The sequence below is a fragment of the Oncorhynchus mykiss genome, chromosome 13 (genome assembly GCF_057628025.1).
Source record: "Oncorhynchus mykiss isolate SJ-2025 chromosome 13, ASM5762802v1, whole genome shotgun sequence".
NCBI lineage: Eukaryota > Metazoa > Chordata > Actinopteri > Salmoniformes > Salmonidae > Oncorhynchus > Oncorhynchus mykiss.
This window is the reverse complement of record NC_143034.1, coordinates 4881704-4903716: the sequence shown is the minus strand read 5'-3', so window position 1 is coordinate 4903716 and position 22013 is coordinate 4881704. Positions and strand designations below refer to the sequence as shown.

Here is a 22013-nt window from a genome sequence, read left to right as displayed (position 1 = left end):
AACATTAACTACCATTCTGGCCGACAACGTGAATATTGTCTTATTACAATATAACGATGAGAATTACAATGTATTTTGTTACGTTAGAGCTTGATATTCTAAAATTGATTAAATTGTTTTTCCCCCCCTCATCAATCTACACACAATACCCCATAATGACATCACAATACCCCATAATGACATCCCAATACCCCATAATGACAAAGCAAAAACAGATGTTTAGAAAATGTTGCAAATGTATAAAAAAAATGTACTATTACATTTACATAAGTATTCAGACCCTTTACTCAGTACATTGTTGAAGCACCTTTGTGGGCGATTACAGCCTTCTTGGGTATGACGCTACAAGCTTGGCACACCTGTATTTGGGGAGTTTCTCCCATTCTTCTGCAGATCCTCTCAAGCTCTGTGTCAGGTATGTTGTATGGGCAGCTTCGCTGCACAGCTATTTTCAGGTCTCTGCAGAGATGTTCGATCGAGTTCACCTCCGTCTGAGGTCCTGACCACTATGGAGCAGGTTTTCGTCAAGGATGTCTCTGTACTTTGCGCCGTTCATCATTCCCTCGATCCTGACTAGTCTCTCAGTTCCTGCCTCTGAACAACATCTGCATTGCATGATGCTGCCACCACCATGCTTAACCGTAGGGATGGTGCCACCACCATGCTTCACCGTAGGGATGGTGCCACCACCATGCTTCACCGTAGGGATGGTGCCACCACCATGCTTCACCGTAGTGATTGTGCCACCACCATGCTTCACCGTAGGGATGGTGCCACCACCATGCTTCACCGTAGTGATGGTGCCACCACCATGCTTCACCGTAGGGATGGTGCCACCACCATGCTTCACTGTAGGGATGGTGCCATAGGATTGCGTCGGGGAACCAGTCTCGGAGCTCTATTGACAATTCCTTCGACCTCATGGCTTGGTTTTTGCTCTGACATGCACTGTCAACTGTGGGACCTTATAAAGACTGATGTGTGCCTTCCCAAATCATGTCCAATCAATTTAATTTACCACAGGTGGACTCCAAGTTGTAGAAACGTTTCAAGGACGATCAATGGAAACAGGATGCACCTGAGCTCAATTTCGAGTCTCATAACAATGGGTCTGAATACTTATGTAAATAGTGTTGTTTTTTTTAATACATTTGCAAAAAGAATTGAAAAATCTGTTTTTGCTTTTTTTGCTTTTTACCACAAAGTTATTTGAGTACTCGAACATTTTACTTTGTATTTTAACATTGACTGGCTGGCTAAAGCTCGCAATATGCTATGGTAGCTACTAGCTAGCTGGCTAACATTAGCTGGGCTCGATGGTATTATCCTCCCTGAACCTTGTTCTCCAGGTGAGACACACCCAGCATGTCAGCGTTAGCTAGCTAGCTACTTGAGTCAACACACTATGAGTAACGTTTACCCCTTTTCAATGTAACTAAACGCTAGCAAACGTATTAATGTTACCAAACACTGTTATTGCTAGCTGGATAACACAAACACTAGCTAGGTAACTAGCTATATGCCTAAACTATAGAAATCACGATGATGATAACTAGGGGGTCATGTATAGTGTCTATGCCAAAATTGTCATACATTCTTCTTCTCTACCACAGATTCCCATAAAGTCTCAGATTCCAGGATGGGGAAAAGGTTTACGAGAAAGAAACAGATGGAGATGGAATTAGACAGAGATGTCGGTTTCTATTATTACTTGTCATGTTAAAAAGGGAAGAATAATAATATTACATTTTTCTAAATGAGCTATCTAGACTACTCACTGTACTATAGGCTACAGATGTTTCTAAATGAGCTATCTAGACTACTCACCGTACTATAGGCTACAGATGTTTCTAAATGAGCTATCTAGACTACTCACCGTACTATAGGCTACAGATGTTTCTAAATGAGCTATCTAGGCTACTCACTGTACTATAGGCTACAGATGTTTCTAAACGAGCTATCTAGACTAAGACTACTCACTGTACTATAGGCTACAGATGTTTCTAAATTAGCTATCTAGACTACTCACTGTACTACAGGCTACAGGTGTTTCTAAATGAGCTATCTAGACTACTCACCGTACTACAGGCTACAGGTGTTTCTAAATGAGCTATCTAGACTACTCACTGTACTACAGATGTTTCTAAATGAGCTATCTAGACTACTCACCGTACTACAGGCTACAGGTGTTTCTAAATGAGCTATCTAGACTACTCACTGTACTACAGATGTTTCTAAATGAGCTATCTAGACTACTCACCGTACAACAGGCTACATATGTTTCTAAAGGAGCTATCTAGACTACTCACCGTACTATAGGCTACAGATTTGAGTCACCACTAAAATAGTTATTAATGTTATTGAGTAGGCCTACATCTTTGTTTAATCTAACAATAAAACTCCTTATTATTTTGTAAGAAATGTAAAGGCTTTTTACAATAAATTTGACTGAAGTAGAAGCTCATCTTTTATTCTCATATTTATTGTCTGCAGTTGTCTTGATGTCCTTTTCTTGATGTCCTTTGTATGTTTGATGATATGTTTGAACACACACAGAGCAGAAAACAACATTTCCCCATTGGGATGAAAAAAAGTAATTATCTTATCTTGTGATGAGGAAAGTATTGGCTGTAAGGGGTTAGAGAAAATGTATTTTCTCATTTTGATATTATTATTATTATTTGCCAGAATAAATGTCGTGAATAACTGCTTTACCAACTCCAGTCAGCAGATGGCGATGTGAGTCTTTCAGTTGATTTTTTGTTGTTGTACATCATCCAGTGGACGGGACTCTACCTAAAAACAAAATGGCTACTAAGTCAGCCACCTCGGTAGCTTACTAGCCAACAATAAACTGATGCATTGAAACTCCTTTGATAATTTGTAAATTAATCTGGTTTTTAACACAATTTAAACGTAATATGCTTGTTAAATGTACTACATTGTTAAGAGTGATACTGAGCTAAGACTAGACTAGGCTAGTCACTAATGCTAGCTAGCATCCCTGACCATGAGCTCGCTAAACTACTCCCCCTCTGCTAAAGAAGCTCTGGGGCTGAACATTATCGTGGAAGAAGAGGAGGATATCACAGTGAAAGGAGAGAAAGAAGATTTCAGAATTAAAAAGGAGGATGTTACAGTGAAAGAAGAGAAAGGACCGTTTGGAGTGGAAGAGGGAATAGAGTATGTAACAGTGGAAGAGGAGAAGGTAGAAGCTTTCAGAATTAAAGAGGAGGAAGTTACAGTGAAAGAAGAGAAAGAACCGTTTGGAGTGGAAGAGGGGGTAGAGGATGTCACAGTGGAAGAGGAGGAGATAGAAGCTTTCAAAATGGAAGAGGAGGATATCATATTGAAAGAGGAGGAGGCTGCTACAGTGGAAGAGGAGAAAGAACAGTTTGGAGTGGAAGAGGGGGTAGAGGCTGTCACAGTGGAAGAGGAGGAGATAGAAGCTTTCAAAATGGAAGAGGAGGCTCCCTCAATAAAAAAGGAGGACATTTTGGGAGTGAAAGAAAGGGAAGAAATTGGGGAGGAGACTGAAGACCTGATTAACACCAGTGAGTATGGTCTTTGAAACGGGGGCGCAAACTCAGGCAGTTGTTGAACCAATGTGTGGTTTTTAAAGGGGCATTCTAATGAAGTACTACACATTAATATGTTGTTCAGTACTGTAGGAAATATTAAAGGATTATCTGTGATTGGTACATGCATTTTTTTTACTTTAAATTAATGATATGATATAATATTCTTTATTGTCCATTTTACATGGAAATTCATTTAGGTACACAAACACAATACACTAGAAAACATTCAGTATGGAAAACTGGAAAGTTAGTACACAAGTCACACGTTTCTTTGGCCCTGCATTGGGCCTTCTTCTGTCCTACTGTTCAGCAGCCTGATGGGCCTTTACCTGTCCTAATGTTCAGCAGCCTGATGGGCCTTTACCTGTCCCACTGTTCAGCAGCCTGATGGGCCTCTCTCTGTCCTACTGTTCAGCAGCCTGATGGGCCTCTCTCTGTCCTACTGTTCAGCAGCCTGATGGGCCTCTCTCTGTCCCACTGTTCAGCAGCCTGATGGGCCTCTCTCTGTCCTACTGTCCAGCAGCCTGATGGGCCTCTCTCTGTCCCACTGTTCAGCAGCCTGATGGGCCCTCATCGGTCCCACTGTTCAGCAGCCTGATGGGCCTCTCTCTGTCCTACTGTTCAGCAGCCTGATGGGCCCTCATCTGTCCCACTGTTCAGCAGCCTGATGGGCCTCTCTCTGTCTTACTGTTCAGCAGCCTGATGGGCCCACATCTGTCCCACTGTTCAGCAGCCTGATGGGCCCTCATCTGTCCCACTGTTCAGCAGCCTGATGAGCCCTCATCTGTCTTACTGTTCAGCAGCCTGATGGGCACTCATCTGTCCCACTGTTCAGCAGCCTGATGGGCCCTCATCTGTCCCACTGTTCAGCAGCCTGATGGGCCCTCATCTGTCCTACTGTTCAGCAGCCTGATCGGCCCTCATCTGTCCCACTGTTCAGCAGCCTGATGGGCCCTCATCTGTCCTACTGTTCAGCAGCCTGATGGGCCCTCATCTGTCCTACTGTTCAGCAGCCAAATGGCTGCCAGATTGAAACTTGCACTGCTCCTATTCTTGCTGAACAGTGGGACCTTATATCTCCTTCAGTAGGTCAGCAGCTCAAAATCTAGGAAAAGGTTCTGTGTGGGGTCCTCTGATGTGCTTGGCCTTTGTCCCATGTATCATCGAGGCCCTGAAGCCCCCCGACACAGAGGAAGGGACGTTGTGTTGTTGAACTTGACATACAGGAAGTCCAGCACCCACAAGGTACTGCTGGGGGGTGTTAGTCACAGACAAGGTGAGGCTGAATGCAGTTAAAAGCAGAGAACAAGTCTAGGATGAGGATGTGCACATACCTAGACATAGATTCTTGGAGAATATAACTTATAAAAGTTAGTAGAAGAGAAGAAAGGATCAGATTTGACTCACCAAAGTAAATGCTGTAGTTTATTTTGAACAAATAAAGTAGATCTTCCCACTGGTATCTGTTACCAGGACAACCAGCAGAGTTATGTTTGTTGACAGGAAGATAGACTGGTATCTGTTACCAGGACAACCAGCAGAGCTCTGTTTGTTGACAGGAAGATAGACTGGTATATTTCCACCACGGTAGAACAGAGTTCTGTTAGTTATTCTACATTGTAGAATAATAGCAAAGACATCAAAACTATGAAATAACACGTGGAATCATGTAGTAACCTAAAAACTGTTAATCAAATGAAAATATCTTTTGAGATTCTTCAAAGTAGCCAGCCTTTGCCCTGATGACAGTTTTGCATTCTCTCAACCAGCTTCATGAGGTAGTCACCGGGAATGCTTTTCTTGAAGGAGTTCCCACGTGCTGAGCACTTCTTGGCTGCTTTTCCTTTACTCTGCGGTCCATACCATTTCAATTGGGTAAAGGTCGGGTCATCTAGTTCCGCTAGGCACAAACCAAATGGGATGGGCGTGTCACTGCAGAATACTGTGGTAGCCATGCTGGTTAAGTGTGCCTTGAATTGTAAATAAATCACAGTGTCACCAGCGAAGAACCCACACACCACCTCCATGCTTTACGGTGAGAACTACACATGCAGAGATCATCCTTTCACCTACTCTGCGTCTCACAGTGGTTGGAATAAAAAAAAAAATACATTTGGACTGATCAGACCAAAGGACAGATTTCCACCGGTCAAATGTCCATTGCTCGTGTTTCTTGGCCCAAGCAAGTCTCTTCTTATTATTGGTGTCCTTTAGTAGTGGTTTATTTGCAGTGATCCATGCATGTCTCCTCTGAACAGTTGATGTTGAGATGTGTCTGTTACTTGAACTCTGTGAAACATGTATTTGGACTTCAATCGGAGGCTGGTAACTCTAATGAACTTATCCTCTGCAGTAGAGGTAACTCTAATGAACTTATCCTCTGCAGTAGAGGTAACTCTAATCAACTTATCCTCTGCAGTAGAGGTAACTCTAATGAACTTATCCTCTGCAGTAGAGGTAACTAATGAACTTATCCTCTGCAGTAGAGGTAACTCTTAACTTATCCTCTGCAGTAGAGGTAACTCTAATGAACGTATCCTCTGCAGTAGAGGTAACTAATGAACTTATCCTCTGCAGTAGAGGTAACTCTTAACTTATCCTCTGCAGTAGAGGTAACTCTAATGAACTTATCCTCTGCAGTAGAGGTAACTCTAATGAACTTATCCTCTGCAGTAGAGGTAACTCTAATGAACTTATCCTCTGCAGTAGAGGTAACTAATGAACTTATCCTCTGCAGTAGAGGTAACTAATGAACTTATCCTCTGCAGTAGAGGTAACTCTAATGAACTTATTCTCTGCAGTAGAGGTAACTCTAATTAACTTATCCTCTGCAGTAGAGGTAACTCTAATGAACTTATCCTCTGCAGTAGAGGTAACTAATGAACTTATCCTCTGCAGTAGAGGTAACTCTAATCAACTTATCCTCTGCAATAGAGGTAACTCTAATGAACTTATCCTCTGCAGTAGAGGTAACTCTAATGAACTTATCCTCTGCAGTAGAGGTAACTCTAATGAACTTATCCTCTGCAGTAGAGGTAACTCTTAACTTATCCTCTGCAGTAGAGGTAACTCTAATGAACTTATCCTCTGCAGTAGAGGTAACTCTAATGAACTTATCCTCTGCAGTAGAGGTAACTCTAATCAACTTATCCTCTGCAATAGAGGTAACTCTAATCAACTTATCCTCTGCAGTAGAGGTAACTCTAATGACCTTATCCTCTGCAGTAGAGGTAACTCTAATGAACTTATCCTCTGCAGTAGAGGTAACTCTAATGAACTTATCCTCTGCAGTAGAGGTAACTCTTAACTTATCCTCTGCAGTAGAGGTAACTCTAATGAACTTATCCTCTGCAGTAGAGGTAACTCTAATGAACTTATCCTCTGCAGTAGAGGTAACTCTAATGAACTTATCCTCTGCAGTAGAGGTAACTCTAATGACCTTATCCTCTGCAGTAGAGGTAACTCTAATGAACTTATCCTCTGCAGTAGAGGTAACTCTAATGAACTTATCCTCTGCAGTAGAGGTAACTCTAATCAAATTATCCTCTGCAGTAGAGGTAACTCTAATCAACTTATCCTCTGCAGTAGAGGTAACTCTAATCAACTTATCCTCTGCAGTAGAGGTAACTCTAATGAACTTATCCTCTGCAGTAGAGGTAACTCTAATCAACTTATCCTCTGCAGTAGAGGTAACTCTTAACTTATCCTCTGCAGTAGAGGTAACTCTAATGAACTTATCCTCTGCAGTAGAGGTAACTCTAATCAACTTATCCTCTGCAGTAGAGGTAACTCTAATGAACTTATCCTCTGCAGTAGAGGTAACTCTTAACTTATCCTCTGCAATAGAGGTAACTCTAATGAACTTATCCTCTGCAGTAGAGGTAACTCTAATGAACTTATCCTCTGCAGTAGAGGTAACTCTAATGAACTTATCCTCTGCAGTAGAGGTAACTCTAATGAACTTATCCTCTGCAGTAGAGGTAACTCTAATGAACTTATCCTCTGCAGTAGAGGTAACTCTAATGAACTTATCCTCTGCAGTAGAGGTAACTCTAATGAACTTATCCTCTGCAGTAGAGGTAACTCTAATGAACTTATCCTCTGCAGTAGAGGTAAACTCTAATGAACTTATCCTCTGCAGTAGAGGTAACTCTAATGAACTTATCCTCTGCAATAGAGGTAACTCTAATGAACTTATCCTCTGCAGTAGAGGTAACTCTAATGAACTTATCCTCTGCAGTAGAGGTAAACTCTAATGAACTTATCCTCTGCAGTAGAGGTAAACTCTAATGAACTTATCCTCTGCAGTAGAGGTAACTCTAATTAACTTAGTTACTCTTCGGTCCTTTAAAAACCTGCTCTTTGTAAAATATTGTGTGCTATAGCCATCATTTGGGCTGTTTTCCTAAAAAAAAAAAAGTTACATCCGTTTGGTGTTTTACCACGATACTATCGTCCCTGGCCTGTTCCAACCTGTTGGGTGTTTTGCCACGATACTATCGTCCCTGGCCTGTTCCAACCTGTTGGGTGTTTTGCCACGATACTATCGTCCCTGGCCTGTTCCAACCTGTTGGGTGTTTTGCCACGATACTATCGTCCCTGGCCTGTTCCAACCTGTTGGGTGTTTTGCCACGATACTATCGTCCCTGGCCTGTTCCAACCCGTTGGGTGTTTTGCCACGATACTATCGTCCCTGGCCTGTTCCAACCCGTTGGGTGTTTTGCCACGATACTATCGTCCCTGGCCTGTTCCAACCCGTTGGGTGTTTTGCCACGATACTATCGTCCCTGGCCTGTTCCAACCCGTTGGGTGTTTTGCCACGATACTGTCGTCCCTGGCCTGTTCCAACCTGTTGGGTGTTTTGCCACGATACTGTCGTCCCTGGCCTGTTCCAAACCGTTTGGTGTTTTGCCACGATACTATCGTCCCTGGCCTATTCCAAACCGTTTGGTGTTTTGCCACGATACTATCGTCCCTGGCCTGTTCCAAACCGTTTGGTGTTTTGCCACGATACTATCGTCCCTGGCCTGTTCCAAACCGTTTGAAACATTCTGTGTTTGAGCTACAGACTCCTTTTGTCCCCCATTGGATTCGTCCGTTTCTTCTGCGTCTGCCGATACCAACCATTAATCTGTGTGATTAATGATACCGAATCAAATCAAATGTTATTGGTCACATACACAGGGTTAGCAGATGTTATTGGTCACAGACACAGGGTTAGCAGATGTTATTTTGATTGTAGCGAAATGCTGGTGCTTCTAGTTCCGACAGTGCGGAAATATCTAACATGTAATCTAAGAATTCCACAATAACTACCTAATACGCACAAATATAAGTAAAGACATGGAATAAGAATAAATACATATAAATATACGGATGAGCGATGACAGAGCAGCATAGGCAAGATGCAATAGATGGTATAAAATGCAGTATATACATATGAGATGAGTAATGAAAGATATGTCAAAAAAAATAAAGTGGCATTATTAAAGTGACTAGTGATTAATTTATTAAATTGGTCAATGATTTCAAGTCTGTATGTAGGCAGCAGCCTCTCTGTATTAGTGATGGCTGTTTAACAGTCTGATGGCCTTGAGATGGAAGCTGTTTTTCAGTCTCTCGGTCCCAGCTTTGATGCACCTGTACTGACCTGTGAAAAAACACATGTTTTAAACCCTGGTAACTCCACTTGTCTTCGCTGTATCAACATGACTAGCAACACGACTAGCAACACGACTATCGACACGACTAGCAACACGACTAGCAACACGACTATCGACATGACTAGCATCATGACTATCGACATGACTAGCAACATGACTAGCAACATGACTATCAACATGACTATCAACATGACTATCAACATGACTATCAACATGACTATCAACATGACTATCAACATGACAAACATGACTAGCAACATGACTAGCAACATGACTAGCAACATGACTATCGACATGACTATCGACATGACTAGCATCATGACTATCAACATGACTAGAATCATGACTATCAACATGATTAGCAACATGATTAGCAACATGACAAACAACATGACTAGCAACATGACTAGCAACATGACTAGCATCATGACTATCGACATGACTATCGACATGACTATCGACATGACTAGCATCATGACTATCAACTTGACTAGCATCATGACAAACATGACTAGCAACATGACTAGCACACGACTAGCAACATGACTAGCAACATGACTATCAACATGACTATCGACATGACTAGCATCATGACTATCAGCATGACTAGCATCATGACAAACATGACTAGCAACATGACTAGCACACGACTAGCAACATGACTAGCATCATGACTAGCATCATGACTAGCAACATGACTATCGACATGACTATCGACATGACTATCGACATGACTAGCAACATGACTAGCATCATGACAAACATGACTAGCAACATGACTAGCACACGACTAGCAACATGACTAGCACACGACTAGCAACATGACTATCAACATGACTATCGACATGACTATCGACATGACTATCGACATGACTAGCAACATGACTAGCATCATGACAAACATGACTAGCAACATGACTAGCACACGACTAGCAACATGACTATCAACATGACTATCAACATGAAGCGTTTTCAACTGTCAAGTGTACACAAAGAAGGATGTATATGCATCCATACAACTGTCTCTTTCAACCTGCTCATAAATGTTATTTTATTTTTTATTATGGAAATGTTCTGAAAACTTTTTATCATGTGGCGGTTTCATTCAGGTCTCTGTTTAACGAAATACTCTGTCTTTGACAGGAGAGAGACCAGACTCTCCCTCTGACAAGAGTCCTTCAGAGGAAACAGACCCAGGGAAGAGGCCTTCAGGGGAACCAGACCCAGGGAGGAGACCTTCAGGGGAACCAGACTTGGGGAAGAGTCCTTCAGGGGAACCAGACTTAGGGAAGAATCATTCAGGGGAACCAGACCTAGAGACTGCCAAACCAGTAGGACGACACTGCTGCTCCCACTGTGGAAGGAAATTTACCAAGTTACACAACCTAAAAGAGCACGAGAGGACACACACAGGAGAAAAGCCTTTCCAATGTTCCCAGTGTGGAAAGAGTTTTAGCCGGTTAGACAGCCTGAAAATGCATGAAAGAATTCACTCTGGAGAGAAGCCTTACCAATGCTCCTATTGTGTAATGAGTTTTTCACGATCACAGGCCCTCAAAAGGCATGAGAGGACACACACAGGAGAAAAGCCTTTTCAATGCTCCCAGTGTGGAAATAGTTTTACCCTGTTGGCACACCTGAAATCACATGAGAGGACGCACACAGGAGAAAAGCCTTTCCAATGTTCCCAGTGTGGAAAGAGTTTTACCCGGTTAAGGACCCTAATTAGGCACCAAGGAATACACAAAGAAGGAAGGAAGACCTTCCATTGCTCTCAGTGTGGAAAGAGTTTTACTGAGTTATGGGGCGTGAAAATACACGAGAGAATTCACTCTACACACAGAGGAGAAAGGCCTTTCCAATGCTCCCAATGTGGAAAGCGTTTTACCCAGTTAGGGAACCTGAATTTACATAAGATAATTCACTCTGGAGATAAGCCTTACCACTGCTCTCAGTGTGGAAAGAGCTTTATTCGGTCATGCCATCTCAAAGAGCATGAGAAAACACATACAGGAGAAAAGCCCTTCCAATGTTCCCAGTGTGGGAAGAGTTTTGCCCGGTTATGGAACCTAAAAGAGCACGAGAGGATACACACAGGAGAGAAGCCCTACCACTGCTCTCATTGTGGAAAGACCTTTTCCCGATTAAGGGAACTGAAATCCCATTACATTTCACACAGTCTTATCCAGGGAGAATAACAATTGTTGAATTCACCTTAAGGTAGCTAGGTGAGACAGCCACACATCACAGACATAGTAAGTACATTTTCCCTTCATTAAATAGTTCTCAGTGAAGTCAGTGCTAGTAGGAAAAGACAAGTTCAGGTCAGATTTATTGAAGATACTCTTTGAAGAGGTAGGGTCATCGTGGTTTTCAAGGTTCGTTGCACATGAGAGAATAAAGAAGCTATTTTCTGTCTCTTTTTTTACTGAGAATTTGTGTTTATGCCGCATGAAATCAAATTGTATGAATGAAATCATACAACAAAATGGCTACTTTTGTTTTAAAATGTTCTAATGTGCATTTTATTTCAATTAATAACAATTATTGTAATTCCAAGATGGTGTAGTAGTGGTGCAGACGTGGTTTGTCGTCCCCTCGTTTACTTTTGTATTCTGTCTTTTTTGTATATATATATATATATATATATACACATGTATTTTCAATATTTTTTAAATTTTTAAATTAAATATACCTTCCGGCAACCCGCCTCACCCAATGTCATACGGATCCGCTATTTTTTAGACCTTATAGCTAGAACCCCCATCAGAACCTAGCCATCAGAAGCTAACCAGTTAATTAGCTACTAGCTATTTAGTCATTGTTAGCGACCTTTACCTTCTGCACAGACACCAGTTTTTTTTTTTGCCTGGATAATACTTGCCAGCCTGCCAGTATTGGACTGTTTACTCCACTACAACACCGTATTCCTGCCGTAAACCCTGGACCATTACTCCTGATCATCACAGCTAGCTAGCTGCCACAGAGTGACCCAGCCCCGAAGCTAGCCCTGAGCCAGGCCCACCTCCCGGCCTACTCTGTGATCACTCGGCTACTCAGCCGATGACTCTACCCCAACACAGCTACAATCCACTACTCCACCGGACCGTAAGTTCTGGACCTTTGCATCGGATCATCGCTGCTAGCTAGCTGCTACCGATTGGCTATAGTGGCTAACGCCCCTGCCCCGAAACTAGCACCAGTTAGCCGCAAGCCAGGCCCATCTCCCGACTAGCAAACTTCTTTCGCCATCTGGCCCAGACTCTTTGTCGACACGGCGCCCCGCCGTACCATCCATCGACTGGTCTGCCGACGTAACTCCATCCGCTGTGCACTCAACCGGCCTTTGCCGGATGTTGGAGCAAACGCTTCTACCTACCCCGGCCTGCTAACTTTAAACGCCATGTCTCCCGCATGCTAGCGTAGTAACGACTACCCCGCGGCTTCCCTGTTCCATCTATTGCTGTTCACTGGACCCTATGATCACTTGGCCACATAGCTGATGACTGTTCATTAATCACGATACTCCATTTTGTTTATTTTTTGTTTATCTGTCGTCCCCAGCCTCGAACTCAGGCCCTGTGTGTAGTTAACTGACCCTCTCTGGCCATTCATTGCCATTTTACCTGTTGTTGTCTTAGCTGATTAGCTGTTGTTGTCTTACATGCTGACCAGATCGGACACGTCGCGTGCACGAGCGTCGCAAAACAAATTTAGAAATCCATGTTATTCAATTATTGCACCCGCACACGCTCACGACGCCAAGGGCTGAATTAGAACTCCTTTCTATTTCTGAAATAGAACTCCTTTCTATTTCTGACGCAGATCGCGCTGCAAGTCCTGCCTCTCCCATCTCCTCATTGGTTTATAGAAGCAGGTACCCACGTTCCATCTCATCATTGGTTATACCCACGTGGGTGATTGAAAGATGAACTGTTTTGCCGGTCGTCGTGGTAATATGAAAGTGTAGATGGATCACCATATAAGTTCAAAGATGAAAAAGCCTGGAAGGAGGAGGAGAGGTGACTAGAAACGATTCGGATGGCCGTTTTATGTGTGGATTAATTGCCGGAGTAGATGACCTTGTGCATTTCAGGTAAAATAACAACTCAATGTTTATATCCCAGGACAAATTAGCTAGCAAGTGCAAACTTGTGTTCCCAAATTAATGTCATGTGTGTCGTGATCGCGTTTGGTGTAGGGGGGACAAAATGTATGTACGATGGTGCACGCGCACAGCCGGTTTGGGTTCCGTGTTACCCGTTGTTGTCTCAGCTAGCTCTCCCAATCAACACCTGTGATTGCTTCATGCCTCGCTTTATGTCTCTCTCAAATTTCAATATGCCTTGTACACTGTTGTTTAGGATAGTTATCATTGTTTTTAGTTTACTGCGGAGCCCCTAGTTCCACTCAACATGCCTCAGATACCTCCTTTGTCCCACCTCCCACACATGCGGTGACCTCACCCAGCATAACTAGCCCGTACAGTAAACTTGGTGTCTGGGTTTACCTCCACTGTACCCGCACCCCACCATACTGTACATATGTACATCTGTACATTATGTCCTGAATCTATTCTACCACGCCCAGAAATCTGCTCCTTTTATTCTCTGTCCCCAACGCACTAGACGACCAGTTCTTATAGCCTTTAGCCGTACCCTCATCCTACTCCTCCTCTGTTCCTCGGGTGATGTGGAGGCTAACCCAGGCCTTGCGTGTCCCCAGGCACTCTCATTTGTTGACTTCTGTAACCGAAAATGCCTTGGTTTCTTGCATGTTAACATCAGAAGCCTCCTCCCTAAGTTTGTTTTACTCACTGCTTTAGCACACTCTGCCAACCCTGATGTCCTTGCCGTGTCTGAATCCTGGCTTAGGAAGGCCACCAAAAATTCTGAGATTTCCATACCCAGCTACAATATTTTCCATCAAGATCGAACTACCAAAGGGGGAGGAGTTAGTCTGCAGAATTCTGTCATACTTTCCAGGTCTGTGCCCAAACAGTTCGAGCTTCTAATTTTAAAAATGAATCTCTTCAGAAATAAGTCTCTCACTGTTGCCGCCTGTTATAGACCCCCCTCAGCTCCCAACTGTGCCCTGGACACCATATGTGAATTGATTGCCCCCCATCTATCTTCAGAGTTCGTTCGATCTGTTAGGTGACCTGAACTGGGATATGCTTAATTAACACCCCGGCAGTCCTACAATCTAAGCTAGATGCCCTCAATCTCACACAAATTATCAAGGAACCCACCAGGTACAACCCTTAATCTGTAAACATGGGCAACCTGATAGATATTATCCTGACCAACTTGCCCTCTAAATACACCTCTGCTGTTTTCAATCAGGATCTCAGCGATCACTGCCTCATTGCCTGCATCCTCTATGGTTCCGCAGTCAAACAACCACCCCTCATCACTGTCAAACGCTCCCTAAAACATTTCTGCAAGCAGGCCTTTCTAATCGACCTGGCCCGGGTATCCTGGAAGGATATTGACCAAATCCCGTCAGTCAAGGGTGCCTGGTCGTTCTTTAAAAGTAATTTCCTCACCATCTTAAATAAGCATGCCCCTTTCAATAAAAAAACAACTAAGAACAGATATAGCCCTTGGTTCACTCCAGACCTGACTGCCCTCGACCAGCACAAAAACACCCTGTGGCGGACTGCACTAGCATTGAATAGTCCCAGCGATATGCAACTTTTCAGGGAAGTCAGGAACCAATACACACAGTCAGTCAGGAAAACAAAAGCTAGCTTTTTCATAAAGGAAATTTGCATCCTGCAGCTCTAACTCCAAAAAGTTTTGGGACACTGTAAAGTCCATGGAGAATAAGAGCACCTCCTCCCAGCTGCCCACTGCACTGAGGCTAGGAAACACTGTCACCACCGATAAATCCACAATAATCGAGAATTTCAAGAAGCATTTCTCTACGGCTGGTCATGCTTTCCTCCTGGCTACCCCAACCCCGGCCAACAGCTCGGCACCCCCTGCAGCTACTTCTTTGGACACTGTGTTAACAAACCTCCAAACGAGCTTCAATGCCATACAACACTCCTTCCGTGGCCTCCAACTGCTCTTAAATGCTAGTAAAACTAAATGCTCTTCAACCGTTTGCTGCCCGCACCCACCCGCCCGATTAGCATCACCACCCTGGACGGTTCTGACTTAGAATATGGGGACAACTACAAACACCTAGGTGTCTGGCTAGACTGTAAACTCTCCTTCCAGACTCATATTAAACATCTCCAATCCAAAATTAAATCTAGAATCGGCTTCGTATTTCGCAAACAAAGCCCCCTTCACTCACGCCGCCAAACATACCTTCGTTAAACTGACTATCCTACCGATCCTCAACTTTGGCGATGTCATTAACAAAATAGCTTCCAATACTCTACTCAGCAAACTGGACGCAGTCTATCACAGTGCCATCCGTTTTGTCACCAAAGCCCCTCATACCACCCACCACTGCGACTTGTATTGCCTCGTCGGCTGGCCCTCGCTACATATTTGTCGCCAGACCCACTGGCTCCAGGTCATCTATAATCTATGCTTTCCTTTCAGTTCTCTGCTGCCAGTGACTGGAACGAATTGCAATCATCGCTGAAGCTGGAGACTTATATTTCCCTCACTAACTTTAAACATCAGCTATCTGAGCAGCTAACACAGTCCATCTGTAAATAGCCCACCCAATCTGCCTACCTCATCCCCATATTGTTTTTATTTACTTTTCTGCTCTTTTGCACACCAATATTTCTACTTGCACATCACCATCTGCTCATCTATCACTCCAGTGTTAATCTGCTAAATTGTAATTACTTCGCTACTATGGCCTATTTATTGCCTTACCTCCTCATGCCATTTGCACACACTGTATATAGACTTAATTTTTTTTCTTATATTGTGTTATTGACTGTACACTTGTTTATTCCATGTGTAATTCTGTGTTGTTGTTTGTGTCGCACTGCTTTGCTTTATCTTGGCCAGGTCGCAGTTGTAAATGAGAACTTGTTCTCAACTGGCCTACCTGGTTAAATAAAGGTGAAATTAAAAAATAATAATAATAATCTTAAAAAACACAGTTTCTAATAGGAATCTTATAGGAATGCTATAGTGCTTTTTCGTAAAGGGGAGCCAGTTTGACTGTATGGAGTAGCTTACTTTCGATGAGCAAAGACTAAGACTGGTAGGTCTGGGATACCAGACTGTACTCTGGTCAAAGAGTGATGACAGATATCCCTGCAAATAAAAACAGTCTGATCTCCACAAAAGCCAAACTGAGAAATACATTTAGTTTTTTTTATATTAACAAGTGGTTGCCATGGTGAATAATCCAATAATAATTGGTAGGACCCATGAAAGGAAACTCTAAATGAAAATACTGACAGATCAATAAAAATGGCCTTGTAGATCTAATCTAAATGATTCTAAATTCATATCTAAGGGTATTTTTTTAAATACATTTCCCGTTGCAGGTATTATAAATGAACAGTGTGTCAGTTTCCCAAAGTTTGGTGTTGACTATGAACTTTACTTAGTGAGGTTAGCTGTGCTTTGTGGAAGAATGTCAGATGTAAATTATTGTCAACATTGAGTTGTTACTGGCTAGCTAGCTAGTTGGCTAGCTAACTGGATATAACAGGTAATGACGTTCGTTACCTTATTTGTGCTTAATTTTATTTGTTTGTTTACACAGATGACATCATATATATATATATATATATTTAAACTTCCTTGGCTAAATATAGCTAGCTAGTTGGTTGGTTAGCTTGCTAGCCAACGTTAGCTCCTATCTGGCTAGTACTGTATCTATGGTATAACCAAAGATACTGTATATAGAACCAACCCAAAATAGTTAATCTGTGTCGTTTACGGTGAGAGCAAATTAAGCATATTGGGCGGAACAAACAAGGAGGTTGCAAAATCAGAGTTAGCGAGATCCCATTTGAGGCATTTGCACATTTTCCTTTAGGCAACGCCTCCTCTGTGAAGTGCGCATGTGCACAAACTAAATTCGACTTTGCACTCCTTGAAATTGTATTGGTCACGAACACGTATTTAGATGTTATTGCCGGTGTTGAGAAAATGCTTGTTCCTAGCTCCAACAGTGCAGTAGTGTCTAACAATTCACAACAATACACACAAATCTAAAAGTAAAAGGATGGAATTAAGAAATATATAAATATTGGGATGAGCAATGTCGGAGTGGCATTGACTAAAATACACCTACACACCTAAATACACCTACCCTGTATATAGCCTTGTTGTAATTTTGTGTAACTTTTTGTTTTATTTTTTACGTTTATTTTGTAAATGCACATTGACTCGGTACCGGTACCCCCTGTATATAGCCTTGTTGTAATTTTGTGTAACTTTTTGTTTTATTTTTTACGTTTATTTTGTAAATATTTTCTTAACTCCATTTCTTGAATTGCATTGTTGGTTAATGCCCCATCTGTCAGTCAGCTCTCTGTTTCCACTCTCTCAACGGAGCTGACCTGAACTGGCAGGTTTCACACCCCACATTTACATAGGGAGTAACGTGTCACATTTTCTGGCCTATCCAGAAAAATGCAAAATGTTCTCTTCCTCTGAGAAAGTAAGCTTGGGAGACAGCACCCAGTGTGGAAAGATGTTTACCCGCTGACTAAACTAAATTAATTTAGATGTATCAATAATTTAAAAGTAAAAAAAGATATGTACCAATGGCAGATTGCCCCTTTAACAATTCCTACAGTACTGAACAACATATTCGAGTGTAGAACTTCAGTAGAATGCCCCTTTAAAACCCCACATTAGTTCAACAACTGCTGAGTTTTTTTAGACAATACTCACTGCTGTTAATAAGATCTTCTGTCTCCTCCTCTTTCACTCCCAGAAAAGCTTCAACCTTCTCTTTTATTGAGACAGGCTCCTCTTCCTCCCCAAAAGGTTCGTCTTTCACTGAAACAGCCTCCTCTTCCTCCTTTTTCATTCTGAAAGCTTCTACCTCCTCTTCCACTGTGACAGCCTGTTCCTCTTCCTCTTTCACTGTAACATCCTCCTATTCTTTCAATGTGATAGCCTCCTCTTCCTCCTTTTTCATTCTGAAAGCTTCTTCCTCTCCTTTCACTGTGATAACCTCCTCTTTTAAGTCAATGTTCAGCCCCAGAGCTTCTTTCTCCGTACAGCAGACCTCCTCACGTCGCCATCTGCTGGCTGCATTGGGTAACGCAAAGAGGGTTCTGTCAAACAATATCATAACATCATTTCAGTACGTTTTTTTTTACCACACTTCTTATAAAAACACTATCACCCTCTACGAAGTTGGTAAAAAGAAAATCAGAAACATCCGGTTTTCACGGATATAGATTATTGTCAACCCAATAACATGTATCGGTAGCGTGGCCGAGCGGTCTAAGGCGCTGGATTAAGGCTCCAGTCTCTTCGGAGGCGCGGGTTCGAATCCCGCCGCTGCCAGATATTTTGGCTCCCGAGCGTCGCAGCGGTCTACACTGCATTTCACTGGTTCGATTCCAGGCTGTGATTGGGTCCCATAGAGTGTCGCACAATTGATCCAGCGTCGTCCGGGTTTGTCAAAGGTTTGTTGTAAATAAGAATTTGACTAGTTATATAAAGGAAAAAAAATAACTGAATTTCAAATTGATTACATGTAGATTTTTTTGTCACTGGTGTACAAAACAGTAGTGGAAAAAGTACTACATTTTCATACTTGAGTAAAAGTAAAGATACCTTAATAGAAAATGACTCAAGTAAAAGTGAAAGACACCAAGTAAATTACTACTTGAATAAAAGTCTAAAAGTATTTGGTTTCAAATGTACTTAAGTATCAAAAATAAATGGAATTGCTCAAATGTACTTAAGTATCAATATATTAATAAGCAAACCAGACCGCACAATTTTTTATATTTTTTATTGACGGATTGCCAGGGTCACACACATAATTTACAGATGAAGCATTTGTGTTAAGTGAGTCCGCCTGAACAGAGGCAGTACGGATCACCAGGGATGTTCTCTTGATAAGTGTGTGAATTGGACCATTTTCCTGTCATAATGTAGCGAGTACTTTTGGGTGTCAGGGAAAATGTATGGAGTAAAAAGTACATTATTGCCTTTAGGAATGTAAGTGAAGTGAAATTAAAAGTTGACAAAAAAATAAATGGTAAAGTACAGATACCCCCAAACAACTACTTAATTTTTACTCAAATACATTACACCACTGCATACACACAATACCACAAAATGTCAAAGTGGAATCATGTTTTCAACGTTTTTTTTAACAAATTAATAAAAAATGAAAAGCTGAAATGTCTTGAGTTTATAAGTATTCAACTCATTTGTTATGGCAAGCCTAAATAAGTTCAGGAGTAAACATGTGCTTTTTAACAAGTCACAGAATTAGTTGCATGGACTCACTCTGTGTGCAATGATAGTGTTTAACATGATTTTTTAAATGACGACCTCATCTCCGTACCCCAGATATACTGTACAATTATCTGTATGGTCCCTCAGTCGAGAAGTGAATTTCAAACACAGATTCAACCACAAAGACCAGGGAAGTTTTCCAATGCCTCGCAAATAAGGGCACCTATTGGTAGATGAAGAAATATATATATTATATATATATATATATATAATCCATTTTGAATTCAGGCTGTATCACAACAAAATGTGGAATAAGTCAAGGGGTATGAATACATTCTGAGGGCACTGTAGCTAGAGATAAATAATGATAATGAAATTATAACAAAATAATGAAACAATCCCTAGTAAGCTAATGTTTGGAGGGCATACTGACAGTATTATGTGACATTAATAGACTGGTTTTACGCACAGCTGGGAGAGTATGGAACGCCGTTTGGGTCTTTGGGTCTTCAAACACACAAACGGCGTTCCATAAGAGAGAGCACGAGGAGGGCCCGTGTCATGCAGGTTCAGGTAGCCTCTACAGGACAGTTGTATATTATTTAATTAAAACATGTAATCAATTGGCATTATTGCCACCAGGCAGCAGTCTAACAATTGCAGCATTGCGACATGCATGTGTAGCTTCGTGAAATGTTAGGCCTAACATGAGAAAATGACGACCAAATAGAAGCCTACCAATAAACCGTTATTCATTAGCTAAATAAAAGCTATACATACCCAGAAACCCTATCATCGATTAATTAGGCATGCAGCCAATTAGACACGTCACTATTTCAACACGATGGACAGCGATCGGTTTGTGAGATGGCTGTCTGGCTGAAATATTGGATTTTATTTTAGAGCGGGGCCCAAACTCCAACCTTGCGGGGTCCAAAGAAACTGCCTTAACTTTTGAAAATGAGCTACTAAAATCAGAAGGCTACTAACGACTGGAATAGTATTTGTATGTTGGCAAATTTCCAAAGTTTCACTTAACAGGTGCAGTGCGGAATAGCTCCCCCCTGCCAGAATCTCCCTTCGCGTAAACGCGCAAGCACTCAATTCTTCATCGATTTACTTGCTCGTTGAGATTTCTCATCGCGTTAGGCTGCGTTTCATTTCATTTTTTTGATGTCATTTTGATTTCACTAATAATGTCTGCAGTTTTCGGTTTGGCTATTTGTTTCAAGCGTATTAGTCTATAAATAAATATCTTTGCCATCTTTGATTACCTATCATGCCCTCTGATATGTGCCACAGGAAGTATTAGACTCCAGTCACAAAAGGAAGTGGTTATTTCAGCAATAATAGTTTTCAGAGCTCTCTACTGTTCCCACTACCCATCCCTCAATCCCCCATCCCATCGAGCCCTCTACTGTTCCCTCTACCCATCCCTCAATCCCATCGTGTTTTGCCCTCTTATGGCTTTACCTACATTTTTTAAAACACTTTTTCTGATTGAATTTTTAAGAATGTAGGTACAGTAGCAATAATAACAATAATAATAACAATAATAAATTAAACATTTGTACTCTGGGCAACTGTATAATAATATAATAAACAAAACTATGACTGAATGTGACTCCATGAAGAATCCCCTCCCCAATAGGTCCCTTCGCCCTCCATAGGACACCCCCAGCACCTCCACCCCCCCCCCCCATCAGCCCTCCATAGGACACCCCCTGCACCTCCACCATCCCCATCAACCCTCCATAGGACACCTTCAGCACCTCCACCCCCCCCCCCCCCCCATCAGCCCTCCATAGGACACCTTCAGCACCTCCACCATCCCCATCAGCCCTCCACAGGACACCCTCAGCACCTCCACCCCACAAATCACATAAGTTCAGTATCCTTGAGTATCCTGTGAATATACACAAATACATATACATCAACATATTCACAGGATACTCAACTTATCTCTTTTCCTACATCAGATGTACAGGTGACATTTCCACCTGGATGACAGCACATAATCAGCAATACAGAGATGCTCTTCATCCGAGGGAATGCCTGCCCGTTCTCATTGTTACATCATCCCAGATGATCACATGTCATCTACATTCCATCCCTAAGGATTGCCTGCCTGTTCTCATTGTTACATCATCCCAGATGATCACATGTCATTTACATTCTAGCCCTAAGGATTGCCTGCCTGTTCTCATTGTTACATCATCCCAGATGATCACATGTCATTTACATTCCAGCCCTAAGGATTGCCTGCCCGTTCTCATTGTTACATCATCCCAGATGATCATGTCATTTACATTCTAGCCCTAAGGATTGCCTGCCCGTTCTCAGATGTTAGATAACCCCAGGTAATTACACATCATTTACATCCCAGCCCTTGTCAGCTCCAGATTTGA

At 42.1% G+C, this 22013-nt stretch overlaps 1 protein-coding gene and 1 non-coding gene across 3 annotated transcripts; both read left to right on the top strand.

Moving 5' to 3' along the window:
* Positions 1–1397: 1397 nt before the first annotated feature.
* LOC110517971 (uncharacterized) lies at positions 1398–11667 on the top strand. 2 transcript variants are annotated; one of them, XM_036947932.2, is made up of 3 exons: positions 1398–3283; positions 3470–3554; positions 10388–11667. In XM_036947932.2, the coding sequence occupies exons 1-3, from the start codon at positions 3011–3013 to the stop codon at positions 11440–11442; spliced, it is 1413 nt and encodes a 470-aa protein (XP_036803827.2). In that variant the 5' UTR covers positions 1398–3010; the 3' UTR covers positions 11443–11667. The 2 variants fall into 2 exon arrangements, with proteins under 2 accessions (XP_036803827.2, XP_036803826.2); XM_036947931.2 differs by having other exon boundaries at positions 1398–3554.
* A 6950-nt stretch (positions 11668–18617) lies between these two features.
* trnal-aag (transfer RNA leucine (anticodon AAG)) lies at positions 18618–18699 on the top strand. Its single transcript has one exon. It is a non-coding gene; the product is annotated as a tRNA-Leu (tRNA).
* Positions 18700–22013: the final 3314 nt, after the last annotated feature.